General features: G+C 60.7%; 1 protein-coding gene across 5 annotated transcripts in view; it reads right to left on the bottom strand.

The window, feature by feature from the left end:
* CYTH1 (cytohesin 1) overlaps positions 1 to 16,489 on the bottom strand; it is a 98,132-nt gene that overhangs the window by 8,314 nt on the left and 73,329 nt on the right. For 3 of the 5 annotated variants that reach the window (XM_070060227.1, XM_070060225.1, XM_008252518.4), the window contains 7 exons: positions 14,176 to 14,242; positions 13,867 to 13,985; positions 12,864 to 12,944; positions 11,859 to 11,971; positions 10,447 to 10,595; positions 9,977 to 10,089; positions 4,370 to 4,448 (listed from right to left, as the gene is read on the bottom strand). In XM_070060227.1, coding sequence (XP_069916328.1) covers positions 4,370 to 4,448; positions 9,977 to 10,089; positions 10,447 to 10,595; positions 11,859 to 11,971; positions 12,864 to 12,944; positions 13,867 to 13,985; positions 14,176 to 14,242 — 721 coding nt within the window. The remainder of the gene's footprint in view (positions 1 to 4,369; positions 4,449 to 9,976; positions 10,090 to 10,446; positions 10,596 to 11,858; positions 11,972 to 12,863; positions 12,945 to 13,866; positions 13,986 to 14,175; positions 14,243 to 16,489) is intronic. The other 2 variants (XM_070060226.1, XM_070060224.1) reach the window with 1 other exon arrangement.

Genomic DNA, 16,489 nt, shown 5'->3' with positions numbered 1-16,489 from the left:
CGGAATCGCTGGGGGGACCAGCAGAGAGCCCAGTACCACTCCCGCTCTGGCCTCGGAATCACTGGGGGACCAGCAGAGAGCCCAGTACCACTCCCGCTCCGGCCTCGGAATCGCTGGGGGACCAGCGGAGAGCCCAGTACCACTCCCGCTCCGGCCTCGGAATCGCTGGGGGAGAGCGCAGTACCACTCCCGCTCCGGCCTCGGAATCGCTGGGGGAGAGCCCAGTACCACCCCGCTCCGGCCTCGCCTGCCGGGCCCAGCACACCGCTGGCTGCGCAGCTCCTCTCCTGCGCTCAACCTGCCGCCCCAGAAGGCGCCACCGCCGGGGCCTGCGGGACAGCCACTGATCCGCAGGCTGCACGCGGAGGTCCCGTGTCACCAGGGCCGAGGACCCTCGTCCTGGAGCTCCAGTGGGAGGCCCAGCCCAGGGACGGCCGGTGCACCCCACACCAGCGCCTTCCGCCCATAACTGCCTCTGTCCCACGGAGGGGACATCGTTGGCTTTGTAATTTTTCTTTAAGAACAACTGACATCGCTTTTGTAAAGAATCGTATTTGCTCATCAGAAAAGACCACAGGTGCGAAGTCTTCCCACATTCCATCACGGCTGAACAAACACCCAGCCCTGCGCTTCAGCGCCAATGCCTCTCCCAGGAGGGGAGCCCTCGGATAGCCTCATCAACTCTAGAACAAACAAAAGGCTCCAGAAGAGCCTCACGAGGCTGGACCCGTTCTCTCTTCGGAACGCACCCGGTTTCCATCTGACAGTGCTCCCCGAGTCTGCTCACCACGCAGCAGCTCCTCGAGGGCAGCGAGGCACTCCCCTCACCTCCCTGGATGGCACGCTGTGTCACCCCGCCCTCCAGGCCGCACAGACCCTCACCCACTAGCCTCTGGCCCGCAAAACTGCTGGGGGCGACCTGCCTCTCCCAACTGAGTGAGACGCTCATTCCGGGCTGGGGCCTGGCAGAACTAAGCCCCGGGACGTTTCCCGAGCGCCGCTTGGGCTTGCGGACCCCGGGTCCCTTCCCTCCGCCATGCCTGTCTGCCCCTGCAGGCGGCAGAGGTCCCGGGACGGGACCACCCCTCGTCCTCCGTGCCTGTGGCTTCTAACTGTGTCCTGCTCGTCCTGTCACACACAACCTCCGCGCCTGGCTCAGGCCCTCCCTCCGGGGCAGTGACGACATGGTCAGCTACTCTGCCGCACGCCTCCGGGTCTCCCCCTTGTTACTGCTGTAATCTACAATCACATGGCTGTATTTTAAGTACACAGTTCGGGTTCTCATTTGATTCACGTCTGAGGCCTCCCTCTCTGGGAACCCAGAGTCCCGACTGTGCCACACCTGCACTCTAAGCACTCAGCTGCGTACAGGCGGTTTTGTGTTCTAGCACTTTCCGCAGTCTCATAAGGGAACGGCGAGTGGAGGCGGCACTCGTCTGCGGGATCATGAACGTTCGAAGGTCAGGGTTCACTCCATCCATCTGAGGAGGTGAGGTACTCTTGGGAGGCTCCCAGAGTTTTCCCAACTGAACACACAATCTTGGGGCTTCCCCTGTGCCACAGGAAGTGAGTCCTGACTCACTTTCCCTGTGCCACCAGTTCCTAGCCAGCAGCAGCCTCGGTACTCCCCGATCACAGAGGATGGACAGAGAAATAACAAGCCACAGCCTCTACCCACCCCACCCCAGCTGCCTTCTCCCACACCCAGCGCACGGGGGCGGCTGCCGGGCCCCGTCCACACCAGGGCCCCGAATGGCCAGCCCCCTTCCGCCCCCAGCTACTGCTTCTCTCCTCACTGCACCTGCCGGAGCCTCTGATGGGTCACACCCTCTGTGTGTGGCTGCTCTGTGTCCCCACTTTTTACCGTTCTCTGCCAGGTAACTGGAAGCCCACTCGGTCACCCTGACCTGTTCAGAACCATCTGGGCCAGTCTGCCTCCCATCAGCGCGCTGGGTTCAAGCCCCGGCCCCGCTTGGAGCTCTGGCTCTGACCTGGTCCCGCCCTGCCTGCTGCTGCTGTGAGCGTTTGGAGAGAGAACCATCAGATGGGAGTCTCTGTCTCTCTCCCTGCGCACTCAGAGAGAGTGAGACCCTCAGACGTGGACGCTGGGGCGAGACGGTGGACAGACATTTGAGAGCGCACCGGGTGCTCCTTGTGGCACTGGGTGGGGGGCGGGCAGGGAGAATCTTTCTTTTTGTTGCTTTGTGCACTGAGGCATCTCGCCTCACGTCTGAAGAGATGGACAGCATAAAGGTACTGCCAGCTGCAGAGTCCGCGGCCTGAGTTCCGACAGCGCACACGGAATTCCCCTGGAGACCACCTGACAGCACACCGCGCAGCACGCCATCAGCACGCCATCAGCACGTGCACTCTAACTACTAGCTGGTGCTATTCTGCAGCTCATCCCCGACGCGGGAGCTCACGGCCGCATGGTGCCACGGCCAGCCTCTCCCCGAGGGGGCTCACGGCTGCACAGTGCCACGGCCAGCCTCCCACCGTGGGGGCTCACGGCCGCATGGGGCCACGGCCAGCCTCTCCCCGTGGGGGCTCACGGCCGCACAGTGCCACGGCCAGCCTCTCCCCGTGGGGCTCACGGCCGCATGGGGCCACGGCCAGCCTCTCCCCGTGGGGTTCACGGCCGCATGGTGCCACGGCCAGCTGCTCTCCCCCGTGGGGGCTCACAGCCACACAGTGCCACGGCCAGCTGCTCTCCCCCGTGGGGGCTCACAGCCACACAGTGCCACGGCCAGCTGCTCTCCCTGTGGGGGCTCACGGCCACACAGTGCCACGGCCAGCCTCTCCCCGTGGGGTTCACGGCCGCATGGTGCCATGGCCAGCCGCTCTCCCCGAGGGGGGCTCACGGTCACAAGGTGCCACAGCCAGCCTCTCCCCGTGGGGCTCACTGCCACGCGGTGCCACGGCCAGCCTCTCCCTGTGGGGCTCACGGCCGCATGGGGCCACAGCCAGCCTCTCCCTGTGGGGGCTCACGGCCGCATGGGGCCACAGCCAGCCTCTCCCCGTGGGGCTCACGGCCGCGTGGTGCCATGGCCAGCTGCTCTCCCCGTGGGGGCTCACGGCCGCATGGGGCCACAGCCAGCCTCTCCCTGTGGGGGCTCACGGCCGCATGGGGCCACAGCCAGCCTCTCCCCGTGGGGCTCACGGCCGCGTGGTGCCATGGCCAGCTGCTTTCCCCGTGGGGGCTCGCGGCCCCACAGTGCCACAGCCAGCCTCTCTCCCTGTGGGGACTCGTGCCACACGGTGTCACAGCCAGCCTCTCCCCGTGGGGGCTCGCGGCTGCACCCTCTCTCCCGCGAGCAGCAACAGGCCAAGGGTGCACCTGTGTCCCGGCCCGCAGCAAGCTGACACACACAGGCCGGGAGTGACTGTTGTTGCCTAACACTGACTAGGAAAGATACTTCCAAATCTCAACCTCCTCAGAGGGTCGCCGCCGCCGCCTCTGCAGGACCAGGCTGGAGAGCGAGAGCAGAGCACGCCTGTCTGGAGAAGCCGCAGTCTGCCAGCCCCAGCCCCTGCTCTCGGCCGGCCCTCGAGCTGCCGGCACAGGAGCCCGGGCAGCGCTCCCGGGAGCGGCCAGGTCTGCTGGGTGCCCTGCCTGCGGGAGGGAGCTCTGGAGAGAGCGGCACTGGGGACTCCTGTCTTCACAGGCTCTGATTACAGACCTGCAGCTGTAAGCCGGTGTGAGTCCCAGCTGCTCTGCGTCTGACCCAGCTCCCTGCTGTGGCCTGGGACAGCAGTGGACGACACCTCAAGTGCTTGGGCCCTGCGCCCACATGGGAGACCCGGAGGAAGCTCCCGGCTCACGGCTCCCGCCTGGCCCAGCGCTGGCTGTTGTGGCCATCTGGGGGGCGAACCGGCAGACGCAGTTCTTTCTCTTTCTGTGTGTCTCTCCCTCCCTCTCAAACAAATACATCTTTTTAAAAAATAAATAAGAAAATATAAGTTTCTTAAAACTCCAAGTGATCTCGAATTAACTTTCCCATTCCACTCTCCGGTCTCTTCCTCCCGTACTTTGCCCCCTGGGCTCCTTCTGAATCAGACCCTTTAGCATTTCTGCTCCCCCAGCAAACCTCCATCCTGTCATTTTTCTTGCCCCCCCCCTCAGCAGGGGCACAGCCGCCTCTGGGCAGCTGGCCCATCCCCAGGCTCCTCTCTGCAGGCCAGGCGTCTGCTGTCCCCCTGGAAGTGGGTCCTACTCAGCCACGCGTCCTCGGCCAGGTGCTACACATCCTCTCTAGAACCCCCCACTCGGAGGGCGACCAGGGTTCTTCCCGCGTGGCTGCAGCTAGCCCCTGACCCCGAGACACAGAAGGACGCCCCCTGCTGCCCCAGGCCCGTGGCGGATGCTCACCGTGGTGTATTCGAAGTAGTAAAGGCAGTTGTCTGTCAGGATGAACCAGCGTCTCTTCCAAGTCTTGACCCTGCCACCTGCCGAGCAAGAAGAGACGCACATTCGACAGGAGACAGGCAGGCGAGCGGGAGTCCCCGGCACACAGAGCTCTCTCCTCGGGGGCGATGAGGCGGGCGGGAGGGCGGGGCCATGGCAGGAGCCACACCAGTGACAAGACACAGCCACGACAGAGCGGCTCTCACAGAGAGTGTGGGTGCAAGCAGAGCAAGCGTGTCCAGGACAGCAGGACGCGAGCATGGGTCTGGGGAGAGAACCCGGGGCGGCAACCACACGCACACGCACACGCACACGCCAAACTGCCTGGGCTGGGGAAGCTCAGCAGGAGGCCCGTGTGGGGGACGTGAGCAGAGAACGGGGGGTGGGGGGGTGGGCAGCCCTGCTGTAGGCCACGCTGCCACTGACAGCCAGCCGGGCACACAAGGAGCCCCAGCTAAGTGACCGGAGGGAGGCGACGGCGGCGAGACGCCGCGGCCCTTCACAGCCAGACGACCGCTTCCCCGGAACGCGGCAGCAAATCCCTGTGTTGTGGCCCTACCCCTCCTCCCTGACGGCGGGCAAGCCCTACGCTGCTCCCCACCTCTGGGCTCGTGTCCTGAGAACGGCATCGCCCAGAGCCCTGGCTGCGAATCCCCAGGGCGACTCCACCAAGGAAGAACGGCCGTGTACGGGGACGTCAGCTCCCAAGTCCCTGCCCCTGCCCCTCTGGGCTCACCACCTCGGCCTTGGAACAAAGGCTGCTCAGCAGAGGCGGCCGCGGGGCACGGGCAGAGCTGACGAAGCCCCCTCGGCCCTTCTCACGATTGCCGGGGTCCCGAGTGCTGAGACGAGTCCTCAGGGAGGAAAAACGGATGAACCCCGACCTCTGAACTGAGCCGCACCTGCTCTCACGTCGGACAAGGAGCCTCTTTCCCTGCTTACCCCGCGTCAGGGGAGATCTGTCTGAACACGAGCCACGCCCCCCAAGGATCCCCACTGTACCCACGTCCCCCCTAAGGATCCCCACTGTACCCACGTCCCCCCTAAGGGCCCCTCACCCTGCACCCACATCCCCCTGAGGGCCCCTCACCCTGCACCCACGTCCCCCCTAAGGATCCCCACTGTACCCACGTCCCCCTGAGGGCCCCTCATCCTGCACCCACGTCCCCCTGAGGGCCCCTCACCCTGCACCCACGTCCCCCTGAGGGCCCTCACCCTGCACCCACGTCCCCCTGAGGGCCCCTCACCCTGCACCCACATCCCCCTGAGGGCCCCTCACCCTGCACCCACGTCCCCCTGAGGGCCCCTCACCCTGCACCCACGTCCCCCTGAGGGCCCCTCACCCTGCACCCACGTCCCCCTGAGGGCCCCTCACCCTGCACCCACATCCCCCTGAGGGCCCTCACCCTGCACCCACGTCCCCCTGAGGGCCCCTCACCCTGCACCCACGTCCCCCTGAGGGCCCCTCACCCTGCACCCACATCCCCCTGAGGGCCCCTCACCCTGCACCCACGTCCCCCCAAGGCCTCCCCACTCTACACTTCTTACGCCCCACTTTTTGCTGAGACGTAAGAGACACAGAGCAGCCCTGTTTGATTCCCACAAAAGGACTGGGGGCCAGTCTGTAGGCGCCCCAAATCCTGTCTTCTCAGGCCCTCATCACAAACGGCTCACAAAGAACAGAGTGGATGTGTAGGGACAAAGGCCAGCTGCCGGGCTCTGCCTGCAGTCCGTGCTGTGGGGCAGAAATGCCTGGCACAGGCCTGGCAGACATGGAGTAAGCACCGTGGACTTCCGAGCTGTCTGCGGCTCTGCCTGGGCACCTCAACTCTCGGGGTGCTCAGCGGCTGACCGTGAACTGCTCAGGTCTGCACGACACACCCTGCAGTTATGAGACGGAGTTGCCACGTGCCCAGCCCGTCCTGCCCTGGTATGGAGCCGCGGGAGACTCACGGCGATGTGGGGGTTGTACGTGAGCACCTGCCTCTGGTCCCCAAGGCTGTAAGGCATGAGCTAAGGAAAACCCACCGCTGGATGAGACGGCATGCATGGGCAAGCCAGGAACAGGTGGGAGGGGCCCAAACAAACAAGGAGGAGCAAGGGACGCAGGCGCAGTTCGCACTGGAGCCCCTCCCTCCATCTCAGGGTCCTCGGCCGCCGGTCCCGCGGACTGCACCACAGGACACCACCCGGGGGCACCCTCGGGACGCAGGAGATCATGGGAAAGCATGTAGGATGCCAAAAGGAACGAGATGGAAGGAAATCAAAGAGAAAAAGCAAAGCTGGGAAAAAAAATCTATGCCTGATGGCAAAAGCTTGGTTATTTCTTCCGGACAACTTGGGTCCCAGAGCTCTCTGCACGAGGCGCGGGTGCCACAGCTCCACATGGGAAGAAAACCAGACACAAACAAGCAGACAGACCGACGTGCGCCTGGGACAGTCCCTGTGGAACTCACAGGACCACCTCCCCCGCGTGGCTCGGCCACTCCTGAGCTCGCCCTGCTGGGCCCCTGGAGTCAACACCCAGCGGGTCCCCAGAGTGGGCCTCTGAACACCGTCCGTGCTGGGCTTATCCCGGTAGGGCAAGCTCTGCTCCAGTCACGCTGAGGCACAAGCCTGGGCCGCTCTGGCTGAGGGTGCCTTCTCCCCAGTCAGCAGATGGACGGCGGACGCCAAGGACGTGACCAAGGGGCCCTGGACGGCCTCCCGACTGCCACCGCGTGGCATCCAGGACAGCAGCTGGGGGTTGCTGGTTTCTTAACTTCGCTTGCCATCATTGTGGGCTTAGGGAACACCACTTCCCCCGAACCTGAACCTGCTCCCAGCTTGCTCGTCCGTGTGGGAGCTGCCACCTGCTCCCTCTTCCTCTGTTCCCCTTCTGCCATCGCTCTGGGCGCCGCCGGATCCTGGGTGTCAGGACCCGGAAGGGGAGTGCAGTGAGCACGCCCACAAACCCCTGGCAGGCCCTCCGCACCCCTGCGCTCCCTGGGAGCTTCGCTTTCCGCTTTCCTCTTGGCGGTCCTTGCCTGTCTGATGTATCCTTCACCCCTCCAAAATGGGAGACGGGAAAGCGGCTTGGAACCCCTGATCCTGACCAGTTCCCAAGGGACTGCACGTGAGTTAGAAGCAGCATTAACACTACCACCAGCGATTAAAAACAAATAACCAAAACAACAGAACAGGAGAAGGCTGCGGCGGCGACAGTGGCTGGGCAGAGCGAGCGAGCAGGCTGCGGGTTACATACCTCCTGGAGATGGGGAAGGGAAGGAGAGCCAAATCATGGGAACATACAAATGAGGGAGAAAAGAAAATTAAAACAAAGAAATTAAACCCAATTCCTTAATCTTCAAGCACAACGCATCAGTCACAGTCATGTCTCGCTAGGGTGGGAGCTGAGCCTGCAAATGTGGGCACTGGACCACGTGTGGTGAGCAAAGCGGGGGCTCATCCTAGACGCCATGGACCGCCTGCCGCTGTGCGGTGTGCAAATGGGGGGGGGGGGCTCGTCTTATATGCTACATCCTATCTGCTAAGGGCGTGATTTGAGCCGCTACTGAAAATCCGGCCCCACAGATGCCACAAGCCAGTTTTTAGAAAGCCAACATGTATTCATGTATTTAAAATCCAGAGCAAAGAGAAAAAAGGTGACTTTGGCCTCTCTTTAGGTGGCTGTCACTCTTTTAAGTGTGTGTAAGAATGCACACACACCCACAAAAACACATGCGCAGAGTGTACACAGAGCACACACTCTCATGGCTGTGTGCACACAGACGGGTACGGAGGCTGGGGCGGCAGAAGTCCTGCCTTCTGCAGCACAGACACAGAGCAGGGATTCCACGTGTGCTGCAACGAAACCTACTACCTGGCGTTCGAAGGGTTTGGTGGAGAGTTAGAAAAAGTAATGCAGTTGCCTAAAAGAGTCCCAAATTTGGTTAATGTTTCTTTCTTTTTAAAAATGTGGGAAGTCTCATGCATTTGCATGCCATCCTGGTGCAAAAACCAAGATAATCTTTGTACTGTTCTAATCTTAGCATCTGGGCTGTCAAAGCTAACAGGGCATTAGCAGCTTAACAGATTTCACTCCAGGGGAGTAAGTCCAAACTCGGACAGACTGTAACATTTCCAGCAGGCGACAGGATGCGGACAGAGGGCGCCTGTGGCCTGAGTAAGTTCAGAACCTTAATTTCAGATTCTGCCGGCCTGAAGACAAATGCAGCGGCAGCCAAGTAAAGAGGAAAGTGAAGGTGCCCTCGGTGGAGTGGTGCTGCGGGGGGAGTCTAGGAACGCAGTCACCACCCACCACACAAGGACGCGGGACGCACTGCAGAAGGCGTGACTCCCACTGTCTGAACTGGTCAGGGATCGGACTCCGCTTCAGCCTTGCCAGCGGCACCAGTAGTGCTGACAGGAACGGCTCCTCCTCACTGGGGCCAGGAGCCGGGACGGCAGAGGGGCATCGTTCTACCACACGCCCCCTGCCCCTGTGGGGACCCAACCGGTCGGAGGCCAGGGCAGGACCCAGGGAAGTGCGCTCCCAGTGGCCAGCATCCTGGACAAGTCCGGAGCTCTGCGCTCTGGGACCATCAGTGAGAGCCCCCGTGCAGCAGGTGCGTCAAAGTCCTGCTGACCCCTCTCTCCCTCTGGGTGACTGTTGCCTTCCCGGCAAGCCACGACCACAAGTCTCAGTGATCCACGCTCACGTCCAGCAGGGAAAGAGGAGCACATTGTCAACATTCCGAATGAACAAAAACCACTAATGCAGCCGATCCGGACTGGAAAGGAAGGGGTAAACCGCTGCCCGAGAATGAGGAGTGCTGTGGGCTGAGCAGCAGCCAGGCTCTAGGCTTGCCATGCACGCTGCCTGTGGGAGCAGAGGCAGGAGGGAGTGAGGACGCATGGGTGGGAGGCAGGAGGGCCAGGTCTGTGTGACGGGGTAGAAGGATGGAGCGGCTGGGCACCCCCACCGGGCAAGGCGGCAGCAAGAGGACGCCATGTCCTCAAGGAGCGGCCTTGAGACAGAACCAGGACATGGATTCTCGAGTGGACACGTGGGGCAGACACGCCACAAGAATTAGGGGGCCTGTCCGTCCCCAGTAGTCCTGGTGTCCCACAGGAACCACAGGAACAGACGTCCAGCCACCTGCAGAACACCCCGTGACCCGACCTCCCCCATCGTGTGTGTGCACACGGCCTCCCCCCAGCATGTGTGCACAGTGTCCCCCCACCATGTGTGTGCACACGGCCTCCCCCATCATGTGTGCACACAGCCTCTCCCTATCATCTGTGTGCACACAGCCTCTCCCTATCATCTGTGTGCACACAGCTTCCCCCCATCAGTGCACACGGCCCCCCCATCATATGTATGCACACAGCCTCCCCCAATCATGTGCACACAGCCTCCCCCATCATGTGTGCAGTGTCCCTCCATCATGTGTGTGCACAGAGCCTCCCCCCACCATGTGCACACAGCCTCCCCCACCATGTGTGCACAGGGTCCCTCCATCATGTGTGTGCACACGGCCTCCCCTTCTTAGTCCCTGCCTGAGGAACCCAGCCCAGAGAGACGACTCACCGAGCTTCAGCAGCCAGCCTTCTCGGTCTGGATTGAAGAAGGTGTGAGTGAGGTCATTCCCATCATCCTCTGGGATTTTAAAGGGTTCATTTTTTATGCTCTCATACAGATTCTGGATAAAAGACGACACTGCATGTCTCTGACTCCAGGAATCTCTCTCTCCCTCCCCTTCCTCGTCACTCCCTCCAGCAGCACTGAGCGTGGCCTCCAGTGAGCCACGGCTGCCAGCTTCCGCGAGCAGAAGGATGGGGCCAGGTCTGCCTCCAGCAGCTCACGTGACGAGACAGACACAGACATCCGGGGGGGTGACCAGGAAGCCGTACCAAACCACAGCCCCTTCCCAATCCCTTAGCTGGGCCCCGCTACCCGTTTCTTAAGGAAAGTCACACAGCTGAACGACCTGCAAGCACAGACCCACGCTAAACCCCAGGGGCTCCCGCGACCGACACCAGGGCCACCCGGGGCTCACCCGGAGCAGCTCCTCGGGCAGGTCGCCTCCGTCGTTGATGCCTCGGTTCATGGCAATGAACCTCTCCACGGTGGGCTTATCTTTGACGTTGGGGTTGTGCAGGCTCGTGTTCAACATGATGATGGCAAAGGAGAGGACGTAGCAAGTGTCTGAAGACGAGACAGAGTGGGGGCTGGGTGTGCTCCAAGCGCACAGACACACCCCACCCAGAAGCGTGAGAACGGCCAGGGAAACGGGGGCTCAAAGGCTGCGCGTGCAGGCGAGGGGGATCACGCGTGGGGCGGCTCTGGGCTGCGCCTCTCAAAGTACAGAGAACACTAGTCTCAAAGGACGCTCACTCAGAATGAGAGTATGCTGTAGACAATCTTAAAAAACAACATAATTGGGGCCAGCACTGCGGTGTAGCGGGTAAAGCCGCCGTATGCAGTGCCAGCGTCCCATATGGGCACCAGTTTGAGTCCCGGCTGCTCCACTTCTGATCCAGCTCCCTGTTAATGGCCTGGGAAAGCAGTGGACGATGGCCCAAGTCCTTGGGACCCTGCACCCACACAGGAGACCCAGATGAAGCTCCAGACTTTGGACTTCAAACAGGCCCCTTTGCAGCTATTTGGGGAGTGAACCAGTGGATGGAAGATTTCTCTCTCTTTGTCTCTGTCTCTTCCTCTCTCTCTCTAACTCTGCCTTTCAAAGAAATAAATAAATCTTTTAAAAAACTAAAAAGAAAATACAAATTACCTAAACTTCCACTGTTCACTTATTTTGCTTTATTTCTTCTACATGAATGTGCCTGTGTGTCCGAAATCAGAAAAGCACCTCACAGACACACACTGCACTAGCACCGCAATCAGACACACACATATGCACTTCTGCTCATCTTATCATTAGCCGGGATGTAAAAATTCTTCACAAGGTTTAATAGCAGGACTGGTGCTGTGGTGCAGTGGGTTACGGCACTGGCGGCCTGCAGTGCCGGCATCCCATATGGGTGCCGGTTTGAGTCCTGGCTGCTCCACTTCCAGTCCAGCTCTCTGCTGTGGCCTGGGAAAGCAGTAGAAGATGGCTAAGTGCTTGTGCCCCTGCACCTGTGTGGGAGACCTGGAAGAAGCTCCTGGCTCCTGGCTTCAGATCAGCTCAGCTCCAGTCACTGCAACCATTTGGGGAGGGAACCAGAGGATGGAAGACCTCGCTCTCCCTCTCCCTCTCTGAAAGCCTTTCAAATATATAAAATAAGTGTTACAAACACGATTCTTCATAGCCTTGTGTTTCACAGTTCTGAGTTACTACAAATTATATTCCTAGTGCCTACTGCAGGGGTTCTGGATCATTTCCGACTTTCTACTGTGGAGTGTGCATGGGCCCCAGCCCTGGTGTGGTAGAGGTTAGCACCCTGTGCTGGGACGAGTCCCACTCACCCGTGGACTGGAACACCCCAGGGTTGCACTGGCAGTACCGCTGCGCGAAGGCCTCCATCATCCGGTCGATCTTCTGGGCCTCTCCAGGGAGCCGGAAACTCCACAGGAACTGCCTGAGGGTGAAGGGAGGGCGGGGCAGGGCTGGAGACGGCTCACGTCCCCCGGAACTCAGTGTCCAGGGACAGGCAGAGACCTGGCCTTCAGCCCCGTCACACGACTCTCCCCAGACTTGCCACCCGGACCACCGGTGCCAGCATCGAAGGTACAGGACTTAGGGAAAGTGAAGGTTTTCCTATTCAACAGAATGCTCTCCTCCTAAAACAACACAGAACTGAAACACAGACGGAGCTGCTCTTAAACAAACTCCGGTTTCCAGAAAACAAGGCAGCGCGGCAGGAGAGGAAAACCACAGCTCTCAGAGCTGCTCCCTTTACATCAGAGAGAGGCCACGGCGGACAGAAACCTGTCTAACGGACAGCACAAGACGGCGTTGTCCACAAACGATGAGGCCGCCAGTTTAGCAAAAAGGCTCAGTTTAGCAAAAAAAAAAAAAAATTTAAAGTTTCTTTCTAGGAAGAAATGCAATGCACAAGCGCAGGGAATTAAAAGGGTTTTCTAAACTGAAGACTTCAAAATGTACGCGTTTTCACCAGTTTCCGAGATGGAGACCGGGGCGGGGGGGGTGGGTGGGGGTGCTGCAGAAGCTGCTTCGGGTCTATCTTAACTTACTTCCCTTTGCTCATCCAATCACTTCCAGCTACAGGAAGACCGACTGCTTTCCTTTAAAACTCTTCAAGACATTTAAATAACTTCCAAAGAGATCATTTCAACCAAACAGCACACAGCACAGACACACGGCCGAGGCCCGCCCCTCACCCTGACTCACCGCAGCGCCTGGCCGAGGCCCGCCCCTCACCCCGACTCACCGCAGCGCCTGGCCGAGGCCCGCCCCTCACCCCGACTCACCGCAGCGCCTGGCCGAGGCCGCCCCTCACCCTGACTCACCGCAGCGCCTGGACCAGGTTCAGATCCGTGAACTCATGCAGCTCCACGAACGCATGAAGAACCTGGATGTTGAACTCATCTCTGCCAAGAAAAGACACGGACGGGGGACACAGGAGTCAGGCGTCCCCGCTGACAGCCCGGCCGGGTCTCGTGGCCACACTGTCGGGAAGAGGCCGGGCTGCCCGTTTGCTGACTGAACAAGCAAGTGTCCTCCTGCTCTGGACAGAGCAGCGACTGTCCTGCGGACAAGCCGGCCCTCTGCACTGGGAGCACTCGCTCCCAGGGAGGCTTTTGGTGCGATGGTTAGGCCACCACCGGGGGTGCCTGCGTCCCGCGTCGCCGTGCTGGGCGTCACGGCCCGCTCCACTTCCGATTCCTGCTCCCACCAGTGTGCACTCTGGGAGGATGACGGCTCAGGTGTTTGGTCCTTGCCACCCGTGCCGGGGACCCAGGCTGGGTTCTGGACTCCCAGCTTTGGCCTGGTCCAGCCCTAGGATGTGCAGGCATTTGCGGAGGGAATCAGAGGTTGGGAGAACTCTGTCTTTCAAATTAAAGTGAAAGTAAATAATTAAATAACTCCTAAAAACCTCTCCCAGAACTTGAAGCACTTAGGAGTTGGTTTTTTTTTTTTAATTGTAAACATTTATTTGTGTATTTGAAAGGCAGAGTTAGAGAGAGAGAGAGAGAGGTCTTCTATCCTCTGGTTCACTCCCCAAATGGCTGCAACAGCCGGAGCTGGGCCAGTCTGAAGCCAGGAGCTTCTTCAGGTCTCCCACACGGGTGCAGGGCCCAGCACTTGGGCGTCTGCTGCTGCTCTCCCAGGTGCATTAGCAGGGAGCTGGACTGCAAGTGGAACAACCAGGGCTCAAACTGGTGCCCACGTGGGACGCAGGCGCTGCAGATGGTGGCTTCACCCGCTACCCCACAGCAGCGGCCCTGCGGAGCTGGCTTCCTGACCTCGCTCCTCCCCGGCCTTCGCAGCCCCCGCGGGTCCGAGACTGACCTCTCCCCCAGGTAGTCGCCGATGGCCGTCTTGCTGAGCCCTTCGCCCTTGTACAGGAACTGCGCGAGGTCCTCGCATGAGCCCTTCAGCAGGTCGCTCTCTATCAGGAACTGGATGCCCTGGGAGACGGCGAGCGCGTCCAGAGGGGACGTGGTGTGGGCGCCCGGACGGGGGGGCAGCGGACACAAGAGGTCTGGCGGGTCGCAGCTCAGGAGCAAGGCTCGCCCGCGCCCGCTCCCACTCGGCTCACTCAGGCTCTACGTGAGCCCACGCGAGCGCTGTGGACGCCGTCTCTTGCCTTTTACTCACCTTTTTAGGGTCCATGTTAAATTTCTTCCTGCCCATGGCTACCTGTTTGTTCCTCTGCATGTTTTTCCTGCAAGACAGTCACCACAGCCATCAGGACCCCAGACCCGGGAGGCTCCGGAACCCCCACACGCACGCACGCACGCACGGGGATAGGGAGTTCTCTTTAGAGGCAGAGTGACTGGTGCTGGCGGGGGGCCTTCCATCTGGTCACTCTGGTGACCGGTGCTGGCAGGGGGCAGGGGGGCCCTTCCATCTGGTCACCCTGAGTGTCCGGCTGGAACCTGACACCAGCTCCACGCTCGCTTACTCTTTTCACCCAACATCAGTGGTTTTTTTAAAAACCTGATTTAAGCCGGCGCCGCGGCTCACTAGGCTAATCCTCCGCCTAGCGGCGCTGACACACCAGGTTCTAGTCCCGGTCGGGGTGCCGGATTCTGTCCCGGTTGCCCCTCTTCCAGGCCAGCTCTCTGCTGTGGCCAGGGAGTGCAGTGGAGGATGGCCCAGGTGCTTGGGCCCTGCACCCCATGGGAGACCAGGAAAAGCACCTGGCTCCTGGCTCCTGCCATTGGATCAGCGCGGTGCGCCAGCCGCGGCGGCCATTGGAGGGTGAACCAACGGCAAAGGAAGACCTTTCTCTCTGTCTCTCTCTCTCACTGTCCACTCTGCCTGTCAAAAAAAAAAAATAAATAAAAACCTGATTTAAGATTTATGTATTTATAGAGATAGATCTTTCATCAGTTGGTTCACTCCCCAAATGGGCGCAGCAGGTAGAGCTGGGCCAGGCGGAAGCCAAGAGCCAGGAGCTTCTCCTGGTCTCCCACGTGGGTGCAGGGCCCGAGCACTTGGGCCATCGTCCACTGCTTTCCCAGGCCGTGAGCAGCGAGCTGGACTGGAAGCGGAGCAGCCGGCACTTGAACCGGTGCCCACATGGGATGCCGGTGCTGCAGGCTGGGCTTTAACCCGCTGTGCCATAGCGCCAGCCCCATGTGATTTTTCTCTCAAAGTCTATCAAGGCACAGTTCACCTGCAATATCCCCATTGTAGGTGCGACGTGAGTGAGTCTGAGAAGCTTCCCAGCTGGGCAGTCATCACCGTAACCCGGTTTCACAGCATTTCCCCACCCCACCTCCGTTAATCCCGCCCACCTCTGTCTCCAGGGATCCAAGTGGACTCACACAGCACTGGGGTTCCCATGCCTGGTTTCCTGCACTGCTCAGAGCTCTCCAGGGCCACCGTGCAGGGCTGGGTCGGGCCAGTGTTTGCGACACCAGCACCCCACATCGCAGTGCCTGTCTGAGTCCCGACCGCTCCGTTTCTGACCCAGCTTCCTGCCAACGTGCCTGCAGAGAGGCAGCTGATGGCCCAGGTGCTTGGGCCCTTGCCCCTCGTGTGGCAGACCTGGGCTGCAGCTCCTGGCTCCGGCTGCAAGCCTGGCCCAGCCCTGGCTGTGGCAGCCGTTTAGGGGTGCAGGTGGGGGATGAGGGAGCAAGAGCAGCAGGTCCTTTCCCTGCCAACTGCTGCCTGGGAATCCTCAGCGCGGACACCCCGTTCACTCGCAGCTGGAACGAGGCGCGGTGCTCGATACGCAGGAAGTCCAGTGTGATTTAAATGGTCATCTAACAATTTTTCTAAAGATTTATTTATTTCAAAGCGCTGCAGAGAGGGAGGGAGAGGCAGAGAGCAATCTTCCACCCGCTGGTTCACTCCCCCGATGGCGCCAACAGCCAGGGCTGGTTCCGGCTGAAGCCAGGAGCCAGGCGCTTCGTCTGGGTCTCCCACGCGGGTGCAGGGGCCCTAGGACTTGGGCCATGTTCTCTCCCAGGCCGTAGCAGAGAGCGGGATCGGCAGTAGAGCAGCCAGGACACAAAACCGGCACCCATGAGATGTCAGCGTTGGCTTTGTCGGCTTCACCACCATGCTGACACCAGACCTTTTTTCTAAATCCAGAAAGATCACTCTGGTCTGCATTTCCCAGTGTCAGGAAACGCCTGCTGCGCGACTCCCTGAGAACGGCGTGGCGGACGGCAGGCCTGCAGCGGCGGCCTCCCTGAGCGGCTTTCGCCAGCTTCCCTCGGGTCAGCCCCTGACGGGTCTCCAGAACAAAGCGCCAGCCTCACTGCCCCTGCCTCAGCGCGGTTACCGGAGCTGACCTTCCAGACGCTCCACGCGCGCAGTGCGCGAGCAGACAACCTCTGCTTGACTAAACAGCACCTAGGTCACTTCTGTAAGACGCTGGCGTCGGGTCTTTGCCTGAAAATGTGGAAATCAGACGGAACGGAACCTGCTTGAGGAGCAAATCCATGCCGAGTCTGAG

Source organism: Oryctolagus cuniculus, chromosome 17 (genome assembly GCF_964237555.1).
Source record: "Oryctolagus cuniculus chromosome 17, mOryCun1.1, whole genome shotgun sequence".
NCBI lineage: Eukaryota > Metazoa > Chordata > Mammalia > Lagomorpha > Leporidae > Oryctolagus > Oryctolagus cuniculus.
This window is presented reverse-complemented; position numbering and strand designations above follow the sequence as displayed.